Source organism: Nerophis lumbriciformis, linkage group LG19 (genome assembly GCF_033978685.3).
Source record: "Nerophis lumbriciformis linkage group LG19, RoL_Nlum_v2.1, whole genome shotgun sequence".
Classification (NCBI taxonomy): domain Eukaryota; kingdom Metazoa; phylum Chordata; class Actinopteri; order Syngnathiformes; family Syngnathidae; genus Nerophis; species Nerophis lumbriciformis.
Window position 1 is genome coordinate 24,766,625 of NC_084566.2, and position 13,184 is coordinate 24,779,808.

At 39.6% G+C, this 13,184-nt stretch overlaps 1 protein-coding gene and 1 long non-coding RNA gene across 6 annotated transcripts in view; one reads left to right on the top strand and one right to left on the bottom strand.

Annotated features, from left to right (window-relative positions):
- The window catches only part of dnaaf11 (dynein axonemal assembly factor 11), a 27,026-nt gene extending 18,193 nt beyond the window's left edge, over positions 1 to 8,833 (top strand). For 4 of the 5 annotated variants that reach the window (XM_061979144.2, XM_061979142.2, XM_061979143.2 and 1 more), the window contains one exon: positions 5,951 to 8,833. In XM_061979144.2, coding sequence (XP_061835128.1) covers positions 5,951 to 6,125 — 175 coding nt within the window. In that variant the 3' untranslated portion in view covers positions 6,126 to 8,833. Of the gene's footprint in view, positions 1 to 3,133; positions 3,965 to 5,950 lie in introns of those variants that run through there. The other variant, XM_061979145.2, reaches the window with a different exon arrangement.
- Positions 1 to 13,184, bottom strand: part of LOC133618616 (uncharacterized) — a 69,200-nt gene that overhangs the window by 13,867 nt on the left and 42,149 nt on the right. The window contains exon 2 of the long non-coding RNA XR_009817314.1: positions 10,301 to 10,352. This is a non-coding gene — a long non-coding RNA (uncharacterized lncRNA). The remainder of the gene's footprint in view (positions 1 to 10,300; positions 10,353 to 13,184) is intronic.

Here is a 13,184-nt window from a genome sequence, read left to right on the forward strand (position 1 = left end):
GGCGGATGGTGGTCCAAAATCGCTTCAAAGCCGTCCGGAAGTCGTTTTCCATGGCTTCCCCGAACTCCTCCCATGTCCGAGTTTTTGCCTCTGCAACCGCTGAAGCCGCACACCGCTTGGCCTGTCGGTACCTGTCCGCTGCCTCAGGAGTCCTATGAGCCAAAAGAACCCGATAAGACTCCTTCTTCAGCTTGACGGCATCCCTCACCGCCGGTGTCCACCAACGGGTTCTAGGATTACCGCCACGACAGGCACCAACTACCTTGCGGCCACAGCTCCAATCAGCTGCCTCGACAATAGAGGCGCGGAACTTGGTCCACTCGGACTCAATGTCCAGCACCTCCCTCGTGACATGTTCAAAGTTCTTCCGGAGGTGGGAATTGAAACTCTCTCTGACAGGAGACTCTGCCAGACGTTCCCAGCAAACCCTCACAATGCGTTTGGGCCTGCCAGGTCTGTCTGGCATCCTCCCCCACCATCATATATATATATATATATATATATATATATATATATATATATATATATATATATATATATAATGTATATATATAATGTATGTGTGTGTATATATACATTCCTAGGTATTGTGTGGCAGAACGATCGCTGTGGATCCACCACGAACCGCCCAAAATAATAAGAACATCACACGTTAGCATTCCAATCAGTAGACCAGAATGTTTCTAACTGCTGTTATTTGTTGGAGATTGCAGAGTCTTTTAGGAATGGTTGAAAGGACGGTGTTGTATGTTGGAGATTGGTGGTGTCGCAGACCACCTCTTCTGTTCAGGGATAGTTTTTCAACCTTGACATAGATGGCTTCCCTCACTCCTCTTTCGTACCATCCGTCCTACCTGTCCACAATCTGTACATGTTTGTTCTCAAAGGAGTGCTGTTTCTCCCTGAGGTGCAGGTAGACAGATGAGTCTTGGCCAAAAGAGTTAGCCCGTCTATGCTGTGCCATGCGTCGGCTTAGTGGTTGTTTTGTTTCTCCAATATACAAATCAGTGCATTCATCATTTCACTGGATAGCATACACTAGATTGTTTTTGTGGGTGTGGGGTGTCCCGTCTTCAGGATGCACCAGGGTGTTGCCTGGTTTGAAGTGTACTGGGATGTTGTGTTGGTTAAATTTCTTCTGAGTTTCTCATATAGGCCTGATACATATGGAATGAACATATTTTTGCATCTGTCACCTTTTTCCTCCTCATCCACTCCGTTCTTGTTATTTCTGGACGACCAGCTGGGATAACCACAGGTTTTGAGGGCTTCCCTCAAATGCTGGCTGGTGGGAACATTATCAGCTCTGTGATGCAGGGTTCTGATAACAGCCTGTTTGTGTTCCAGTGGGTGGTGTGAGTCAAAAAGTAGGTATTGATCAGTACGCGTGGGTTTTCGGTAAACCCCAACATGGAGGCCCCTGTTCTCTCCAATGTGGACATCACAGTCTAAAAAAGGCAACTGGCTGTCTTTGACATCGTCACGTGTGAACTTGATGTTTTTGTCCACTGAGTTTAAGTGCTCAGTGAAGGCTTGCACTTACTGGCTTCTGATTTTAACCTATGTGTCATCCACATATCTGTACCAATGACCTAGCCCTGTTCCCTTAAAGGGGAACATTATCACCAGACCTATGTAAGCGTCAATATATACCTTGATGTTGCAGAAAAAAGACCATATATTTTTTTAACCGATTTCCGAACTCTAAATGGGTGAATTTTGGCGTATTAAACGCCTTTCTATTATTCGCTCTCGGGGCGATGAAGTCACGTTGTGACGTCACATCGGGAAGCAATCCGCCATTTTCTCACTTTCGTCGGTGTGTTGTCGGAGGGTGTAACAACACGAACAGGGACGGATTCAAGTTGCACCAGTGGCCCAAAGATGCGAAAGTGGCAAGAAATTGGACGAAATTTGTTAAAAATACGAGGGTGTTGGGAAAACCGACGAAATGGTCAGTCGTTTGTTCCGCACACTTTACCGACGAAAGCTATGCTACGACAGAGATGGCAAGAATGTGTGGATATCCTGCGACACTCAAAGCAGATGCATTTCCAACGATAAAGTCAAAGAAATCTGCCGCCAGACCCCCATTGTATCTGCCGGAGTGTGTGAGCTATTCAGGGACAAAGGACCTCGGTAGCACGGCAAGCAATGGCAGCAGTTTGTTCCCGCAGACGAGCGAGCTAAACCCCCTGGATGTCTTGGCTCACACCGTACCTTATGCCACCGAAGATGATCAAGAGAAGAATATCGACCCTAGCTTCCCTGGCCTGCTGACATCAACTCCAAAACTGGACAGATCAGCTTTCAGGAAAAGAGAGCGGATGAGGGTATGTCTACAGAATATATTAATTGATGAAAACTTTATTCATTACTCGCGGTTTTACGTAAATTATTATACATAAAATGTGTTTACCAATAATTTAGATTAAAAACATTAATTTTTTTCAATCATTTGAGTACATTCGGGTAGTCTTGTGTAATGCAGTATTTTGTGTCTATTTAGGTATGGTTAACCTGAGTGCTGAAATCGTGGAAAAATATATGTTCTTAGCGCGCCTGAAATGGGCTGTCTGCACTCTCAAAGTGCATGTTGTTGCCAAATGTATTTCATATGCTGTAAACCTAGTTCATAGTTGTTAGTAATTATATTATCAGACAGTGTTAAGCCGCTGAAATCCGAGTCTGAATCCGAGCTAATGTCGCTATACCTTGCTGTTTGTTTGTATTGGCATCACTGTGTGACGTCACAGGAAAATGGACGGATGGTTAATATCAGGCACTTTGAAGCTTTTTTTAGGGATATTGCGTGATGGGTAAAATTTTGAAAAAAACTTCGAAAAATAAAATAAGCCACTGGGAACTGATTTTTAATGGTTTTAACCCTTCTGAAATTGTGATAATGTTCCCCTTTAAATGAGCTCAGCACTCTCTTTTATATGTCTTTCATGTAAAGATTTGCCATTATTGGGGACACACATGATCCCATGGCACAACCATGTTTTTGTACACTACCATGCTATCATTCAACCACGCCATCATGCTATAATGTTATCATGCTGTTGTTTTAGGCACTGACTTGTCCACATAAATATGATTTCACTCACTCACTTACTTCGACGTTTTGTAGGAGACAGAGGTGTCACTCTTGAGTGACGACGTGAGCGGTGACCAGGTCATAACTTTCTGTTAGTCTGAGTTGAAGTCACTTCCCCGGAACGCCTGCGGGGAGTTATCTGAATGTGTCCATCCGGCCGTGCAGAACATCTCATCCAGCGCTGGCCTGTGATTGGTTTAGTTTGCTTCTTATCTGAGCGCGAGCAGATAGGATTAAGATGGGACCTGTGACATGACGCGATGTCCAGTCTTTGCAGAGTGGATCCCCAGCGACCCGGCTGCAGACGCTAAGCAGAACAGGCTGATGCTGTCACAGAGGACGCTTGCAACTCAATTAGCTCGCCAGGGCTAAGAGCGCCCGCTTCAGGCCCCACCTCCACAAATGTACCAGCAACTTTTTTTAAGGCCACAAATGTCATCAGCATCACCGTGTGACTGGTCTACGCCATGTCATGCCATCTTCAAACCATCGAACATCTTCGAACGTACTCAACTGAAGGTTCTAGATGAAGAACAGCCATGTTTGAAATTATTTTTTCTTGACTTTGTTGGTCATAATCCTCTGAATAATTACCATTATCACCATGGAGATCCTTTATGGATACAAATGCATTTTTAACGATTTGAAAATATTCATGAACCTGTCTGTCTGTCTGAGCTGCTCACATTGACACCCCCCACCCCCCATTGACACCCCCCACAGCTATACTAATGACTATTTTTGATAAATATCTGCCTGCAATGGAAGTAATTTTTGTTGTTCTGTGGACATATGTTTATATGTTTGTTACATTGTTGCTTATTTGATGTGTAGTTGAATTTTATAAGGGAATTATATATACAGTACAGGCCAAAAGTTTGGACACACATTCTCATTCAATGCGTTTTCTTTATTTTCATGACTATTTACATTGTAGATTGTCACTAAAGGCATCACAACTATGAATGAACACATGTGGAGTTATGTACTTAACAAAAAAAGGTGAAATAGCTGAAAACATGTTTTATATTCTAGTTTCTTCAAAATAGCCACCCTTTGCTCTGATTACTGCTTTGCACAATCTTGGCATTCTCTCGATGAGCTTCAAGAGGTAGTCAACTGAAATGGTTTTCACTTCACAGGTGTCATAGTTTTGATGCCTTCAGTGACAATCTACAAGTCAAATAGTCTTGAAATAAAGAAAACACATTGAAATGAGAAGGTGTGTCCAAACGTTTGGTCTGTACTGTGTGTGTGTGTGTGTGTATACATATATATATATATATATATATATATATATATATATATATATATATATATATATATATATATATATATATATATATCCATCCATCTTTTTCCGCTTAACCGAGGTTGAGTCACGGGGGCAGCAGCCTCAACAGGGAAGCCCAGACTTCCCTCTCCCCGAGGCGTTACCAGGCCAGCCGGTAGACATAGTCTTCCCAACGTGTCCTGGGTCTATATATACATATATACATACAGTATATATATATATATATATATATATATATATATATATATATATATATATATACATATATACATACAGTATATATATATATATATATATATATATATATATATATATATATATATATATATATATATATATATATATATATATATATATATATATACAGTATATATATATATGTATGTATGTATGTGTAAATGTGTGTGTGTATGTATATATGTATATATATTTTATATTTATATAATATAAAAGTATTATATTTTATACTTTTGATTGATTGATCAGTATTTATTTAACCAGGAAAAAAATCCCATTGAGCTTATTTTCCTAGGGAGTCCTGGCCAAGAAGCAGCAAAGTTACACATCAAATCACATTCCCATTACACATTAAAATGACAGGATGGACATCAAGTAAAACAGTTACAGATAACTGAGGCTGCTTCAAATGCTCTCAGTTTAGATTTAAAAGCATTTAAGGATAAAAATTCAGTCATCTTCCAGTCTCTTTGTAACATCTTCCAAGCACAAGGACCTGAATAGGCAAAAGCTTTTTTTTTTTTTTTACCCCAGCTCAGTGCAAGCAAAAGGAACAGAGAGCAACAGCTGATCGTTGGATCTCAGAGCATAAAAGTCTGTACTTCTCTGTGAAATCAATGTACAAATGTAGTCGGACAATAGTCCCAGAAGAGCCTCGTAAATAAAAGTGTACCAAAGACTCCTAGTGGACGGAGAAGGCCATCCCGCTTGAGAGTACACGTCACAGAGTTTGTGACGAACCTCAAAGAAGAATGATAAACTGAGTCCACCATCTGAAGACAGGAATGAGTAGCATTCATTTAAAATACTGTAGATCACCATAATCTAGCACAGATAAAAATGTGGCTTTTTTACACCAAAACATCTCTTATTACGGAAGAAAAACCCCAAATTAAGTTAATGCCACAGGGGTTAGTGCGTGTGCCTCACAATACAAAGGTCCTGGGTTCGATCCTGGGCACGGGATCTTTCTGTGTGGAGTTTGCATGTTCTCCCCGTGACTGCGTGGGTTCCCTCCGGGTACTCCGGCTTCCTCCCACCTCCAAAGACATGCACCTGGGGATAGGTTGATTGGCAACACTAAATTGGCCCTAGTGTGTGAATGTGAGGGTGAATGTTGTCTGTCTATCTGTGTTGGCCCTGTGATGAGGTGGCAACTTGTCCAGGGTGTACCCCGCCTTCCGCCCGAATGCAGCTGAGATAGGCTCCAGCAACCCCCGTGACCCCAAAAAGGACAAGCGGTAGAAAATGGATTGGATGGATGGATGGACAGCATTGTCTAGTGTGACAGTGTTCATTGGAGCCTTTTGACATTCCAGAGAGAAGAATGTTCCAGAGAGGCTGGAAGTGGACGCCAGCAAGGTATTGGACCTCGCCAACATTGTACCACGCCACAATGCCACGGAAGGTCCGCTGGAAGCGACACCATGGAAACAAATCCCTGTCCCCTCTGAGGACTTTGTGGACGATTTCGACGTGCCGCCACTCATTTAGTCCTCAGACCACTCCCTCCTGTACAAACTTACTATTGTACAATCCTGCTAACATACTAAATGCTATCATGCTAACTTACTATCATGCTAACATACTAAATGCTATCATGCGTTCATGTTATCATGCACATACCTGCATGCTGTAATTCTGTCATGCTATAATCGTGTCCGTCTGTCATGTTATCATACTAACGTCCTAAAAGCCATCATGCGTTCATGCAACCACGTTGCCATTTTGTAATGTTATGCTAACATCAGAGCTGCCAAGTTTCAGAAAATACAAAAAAAATTAAAATTGCAAGCAGCGATGGATGGGACCGAGTTTGACGGCACATAAAATCCAAACCGAAACAGTAATTAAAACTCTTTGGTCAACTTTTAATCAGAAGGGTTCAATCTCTCTCCTGTGCTAGTTTAAAGCCGACACAAACAACGCGCTCAGAGGAGATAATGTTTGAAAAAAGGTGACCGGTTTTTACAAAACTTTTGTTTTGAAGGGGGAATTGCAAACTTCCTGTTGATTTTGCTGGGGGTTGTCAATATATGAAATGTTGGTCTAAGTGAGACCTACATAGAGGTTTTCTCATGTCTCTAAGACATTCCTACTGGAAGTTAAAGGCAGTTTTGTCTGCGTTTTTTCCTAAGAGGGACTACAGCGCAATTTTGAGTTTTGGGGTTTGGTTTTTTATTAGATGGCAATTTTCGCCAGTCCTCATGTGTGTGTCAAATATGGTGAGTTTTGAAGCATGTAAAGGGGGTCAAATTAAAGCTCAAAGAGGCGGCGGAATAATAATAATAAAACGCACGAAATACAATAGGGTCCTCTGTTTTGTCTGAGTTTTCCTCCTAGGAGCAGTTGTGTCTGTGTTTTTTCCTAGGGGGCGCAAGAGCGCAATTTTGAGTTTTGGGGTTTGGTTTTTTTTATTAGATGGCAATTTTCGCCAGTCCTGATGTGTGTGTCAAATATGGTAAGTTTTGAAGCATGTTAAGGGGGTCAAATTAGAGCGCAAAGAGGCGGCGGAATAATAATAATAAAACGCACAAAATACAATAGGGTCCTCTGTCCCAAAGGGACATTGCGGTCCCTAATAAAACGCACAAAATACAATAGGGTCCTCTGTCCCAAAGGAACATTGCGGTCCCTAAAAATGGAGCCTTTTTTAAAAAACTGATTTGGCCTGTTTTAACATCCATTTATACCTTAAGAGTAAGACTAATGTTTCTCACCTCGAACAGCTGTCTCTGCACTGTGGCCTCTTAATGCTAGACTTAATTAACCAGAAATTAGAAATGAAAATCATCTTCACTGTTTTCTCTGCTGGCTCTTCTGTCTCGTCCTCTGCATCTGTGTTCTCAATTTGCATCTGTTCTACCTCTCCATCCTCAATCTCTTCTGATCTCTCTTCATCTTCCAGTGTTGCCAACTCCTCGGTAAGGACAGTATAGCTATTGGTTGTCATTAAAGTTGGTAGAAGTTGATGGATGACATTGGCTCATTTGCATCATTGATTAACAATGTACGCTGTAAGAGAGGAATAACGTGGTTGTAGACATAATTTATTTATTTATATTTATTTATTTGACAGGGACAGTACAATTAAACATTGCTACCCATAGGTAACCAATGTCAAAGTACCGGTACATAAAGCTTCTTGCCACAGGCTAATTTGCAACCCTCGTCCCTGGTTAGGTTTTTAAAGAAAAGTGAGTAAAAAAGTGAAAAACATGATAGGATGAATACATTTTTTTCCTTTGATTCTTAGTTGAGTTGAATTTTATGTTTTTCTTTGTTCTACATTATTAAATGTTAGGAGTATCAAATCTGATCAAAAGTCTGAAGGCTTGTGATCTTCACAAACAAACACAGACTGGCTCAATAGTTAACTTTTTTTTTTCCCCCAAATGTGACAGTGATGAGATATTCACATTAATCTCACTCTGTCAGAATAATTGTATCTAAGTTATCAGAAAACTTTGTGTTACATTGAGTTGAGCTCGCCCTGCTAGAGTACAAACGCTGTCTTTGATCCTACCAAACAAAAGGCTTGTAAAACTCCACTGTGTAGGATGGGAAGCAACATGAAGGTGTTCTGTTTCTTTGATGTATTGTAATCCACAGAAAGATTTTGTCTTGCCCCGAGAACTACAAAGCGTAGAGGAAGCAGGACCAGACTCCCCTCCAGGCGACCTTTTCTTTGAACTGTTTTACGACCTTTTCTTTGAACTGTTTTGTAATCAAAGGCGATGGCTGTTTACGACCCCCCTCCCTTAGAAACAGCTGTTGCCATGTAATCAGCAAAAGTCCAAATAAAAGGAGGCGTACAATCTTTCGTCAGAACATGGAACACTGTACAAGGGTACAGATGTATGCGTTTATCCTCATTGAGCCAAATTTAATTCTGTCTCTGTTTAATTCCTTGCTTCTTGTCTTATTCAATCGATGTCATCAGTGTTTGAACCTGACACACTCCAATTAAGGCAGAAAAAGCGTCATCTTTGCACAGGGTGTGCATCTCCTCTCTGCTTGGACTGGAATGGAATGGACTTTATTGTGATTGCACTTAAAAATACAAAGAAATGTGTTTTCAGTATAAACTGTCTTGTACGTTAAGAGCATTTTGACTGATACGTGCTGTCATGTCTCCAAAACATCCCAAAAAGTCACGAGATACGCTGCTCGTCGCTTTTGAGAAAGAAAGTCACTAAGAGGAGTTGGAAACATACTAGATTTAGCGAAAAAATCGGCGAGTTGACGCACTGCGGTGTGTGCAAAAGACGAGACGCCAAGACCCGCCTTAGGTTGCTTCTGATAGGTTTACATTGTGGGGTGCTAGATTTAGGCACACAAATTAAAGGACTGGTCTGTGATTGGTAATTTCGGTCAATCAAACTGTTACTCTAACTACGACATGTCACGAGGAAAATAGTTTATTATTATAAAAAAAAACTAGAGAGTAGCACAGGGGTGTCAAACTCATTTTAGCTCAGGAGGAAAATCTGTGCACATGCGGGCCGGACTATTAAAATCATGACATTAAAAGTAAAAAATAAAGACAACTTCAGATTATTTTCTTTGTCTTTCTTTGGTCAAAAATAGAACAAGCACATTCTGAAAATATTACAATAGAAATATAGAAAAAATTACCGGCAGCCGTAAAGTTTAGATCCATGAAGAAAATGTCATGATCCGTGGTCCGGATCATGTTTTGTTATGTTCTGTTAGTTTTGGACTCCATTAGTGTAGTTACCATTAGAGATGTCCGATAATATCGGCCGATAAAAGCTTTAAAATGTAATATCGGAAATTATTGGTATCGTTTTTTTTTTATTATCGGTATCGTTATTTATTATTATTTTTTTTTATTAAATCAACATAAAAAACACAAGATACACTTACAATTAGTGCACCAACCCAAAAAACCTCCTTCCCCCATTTACACTCATTCACACAAAAGGGTTGTTTCTTTCTGTTATTAATATTCTGGTTCCTACATTATATATCAATATATATCAATACAGTCTGCAAGGGATACAGTCCGTAAGCACACATGATTGTGCGTGCTGCTGGTCCACTAATAGTACTAACCTTTAACAGTTAATTTGACTCATTTTCATTCATTACTAGTTTCTATGTAACTGTTTTTATATTGTTTTACTTTCTTTTTTATTCCAGATTTTTTTTTAAATGTATTTATCTTTTATTTTATTTTAATTATTTTTTTAAAAAGGACCTTATCTTCACCATACCTGGTTGTCCAAATTAGGCATAATAATGTGTTAATTCCACGACTGTATATATCGGTTGATATCGGTATCGGTAATTAAAGAGTTGGACAATATCGGAATATGGGATATCGGCAAAAAGCCATTATCGGACATCCCTAGTTACCATGGTTACTTATTATTTCCACCTGTCTCTGATTAGTGTTCGCCCGCTCACCTGCTTACCGAGCACTAATCAGAGGCATTATTTAAGCCTGCCTCTGCCGGTCAGTCGGCCTGGTGTCATTGTTTGCTTCATGCAACCTGCTACGTAAGTTTTGTTTGTTTCATGCCACAGTTAGTGAGCATTCCTTGTCCATAGTCCATGCTAAATAGTAGCATTAGCTTCGAGTGCGACTCGTTTCCCATTTTTTGTACTACTTTGATATTTTGAGGAATAAATCATGTTCCTACCTGCACGTCATGTCCGGAGTGGTCCGTCTGCAGAGAGTTGCGAAAACCCCGTCTTGACAAGAAAGAAGAAAGTCAATGAATGTTTATAACTGAATACATTTGCATATGCATAAAAATGTGTTTTCTTTTGTATTATTTTTTTTAATGAACTAAGTAACAACCTTTTTCCAAAACACAATATAGAATGTGAGATGTAACAGGATAATGCATACATTTATTTTTACAAAAATGCGGGACCCCAAAAATTTACTGTGGGACCCCATTCTTATGACTTGATGGGGTCTCTGGGGTCCAACACTGATGGAGTGTTGGTGCGTGCAAAACAGCAGCAGGCGGCTGTGGCCTGCGGGCCGGTTCTAATACTAATCAAATATCATCCCGGGGGCCATAGATCATTCGGCCTTGACTTTGACACCCCTGGAGTAGCAAATGGGGAAATATTAGCGTGAGAAATGTCGAGTGTGGCGTGAGAAAGTGTTAAAATGCGTGACTCTCACACTCAAAGCGTGAGGCTTGGCAGCCCTGCAACACACTATTGCACTGTCTTGCCAGCATGTATGATACTATCATGCTATTCCATCATGCTGTTATGCTATCATGCTAAATACTATCATGCTGTCACTATAACATGCTAAAGTACTACTGTGCTGCCATGCTGTCATGCTATCATACTGCAAGGTTGCCAAGTTTCAGAAAATGACAAGAGTGAGACTTATAGTGTCATGATGCGTTCAAATCCTCTTTTTTTTTTTTTTTTGTTGCCTTTTTAACATTGTTTTAAAATTGATTTATACCTTAAGACTGTATGTCCTCACCTCCAGCGGCTCTCCCTGCACTGTGGCCATTGTTTTGATTGAATACTATTTAACATTGGTTCTCAAATTGGATTCCAGGGACTTGGGGTTCCTTTAGGGCGGTCTAAATTGACCCTTACAAGGCCTGTAAATCAGTGTTGGGTCCATTTGGTTCCATTTATACATTGTCAGAGTTACGGTTATACCTTGAAATTTAGAGTTTTGAGAGATACTGCTGTATGGGGTCTAAATGTATATTTAAAAGTCTGTAACTGACACACACACACACACACACACACACACACACACACACACACACACACACACACACACACACACACACACACACACACACACACACACACACACACACACACACACAGATCGAGACTAATGTTGTAGTTTCTTTTTCAAATGTGAACAGGCTTGATTGAGATTGAGACTTTTATTAGTAGATTGCACAGTACAGTAGGGGTGTGGGAAAAAAATCGATTCAAATTCGAATCGCGATTCTCACGTTGTGCGATACAGAATCGCTTCTCATTTTTAAAAAATCAATATTTTTTTATTTTATTTATTTATTTATTCATTTTTTTTTTTTATTAAATTTTATTTTTTTTATTAATCAATCCAACAAAACAATACACAGCAATACCATAACAATGCAATCCAATTCCAAACCAAACCCGACCTAGCAACACTCAGAACTGCAATAAACAGAGCAATTGAGAGGAGACACAAACACGACACAGAACAGACCAAAAGTAGTGAAACAAAAATGAATATTATCAACATCAGTATCAATATTAGTTACAATTTCAACATAGCAGTGATTAAAAATCCCTCATTGACATTATCATTAGACATTTATAAAAAATACAAAAAAGAACAATAGTGTCACAGTGGCTTACACTTGCATCGCATCTCATAAGCTTGACAACACACTGTGTCCAATATTTTCACTAAGATAAAATAAGTCATATTTTTGGTTCATTTAATAGTTAAAACCAATTTACATTATTGCAATCAGTTGATAAAACTTTGTCCTTTACAATTATAAAAGCTTTTTACAAAAATCTACTACTCTGCTTGCATGTCAGCAGACTGGGGTAGATCCTGCTGAAATCCTATGTATTGAATGAATAGAGAATCCTTTTGAATCGGGAAAATATTGTTTTTGAATCGAGAATCGCGTTGAATCAAAAAAAAAAAAAAAAGATTTTGAATCGAATCGTGACCCCAAGAATCGATATTGAATCGAATCGTGGGATACCCAAAGAATCGCAACCCTACAGTACAGTACATATTCCGTACAAATAAGTTTTTTAACTTGTTTAAGTTGGGGTCCACGTTAATCAATTCATGGTAAGAGAAATGGCAAATAAATGTTACACAGCTTTGCAACAAATACAGGACAATGATAGATTTACAGCAGCAGCCATACAACAGTACACATTAACTAGGAAACTCAAGGAGAAACAGTGAATCAAAATTGGGTAGTTACTTTCTTTTAGCAAGCAGGACAATGTTGAGTGGGTTTTAAATGTTGGCGATGTTGTATGTGAAAGATGGTTTGAGATGCCAAGACCCGCCTTCTTTCTATGCTTTCTATCTATACAGAAATGGAGTGTGAACCGAAATGGTGTAAATGGGTAATACTTGTATAGCGCTTTTCTACCTTCAAGGTACTCAGAGCTTTGACACTATTTCCACATTCACCCATTCACACACACTGATGGTGGTGGCATCTTATTTTAATAAAGTGCAACCAACACTTTAGGTTGAATTAACAAGAGGAAATATTTTCTGCTCACATTTGAAACAAAACAATTTTCTATAAAGGTACAGTAACCAACATTTTAACTGTAGATTATTTACCTGCTAAATAAAGTTCCCCGACCCGTTAATACAGTATCTACTCTCCACCCTGGTGTTGGCCCCTCGCTTCCTAATTTCCATGACCTCCTTCATCCATCTCGTCTCTTTCTTTCTTCCTCATGAAATGATTCTCCTTGCCTGCCAGTTTCTTGCTGTGTGTCACACTTCATGTTGTTGTGTTGCGGAAGTTGTTGCGTCGCCTAATTTGCTTC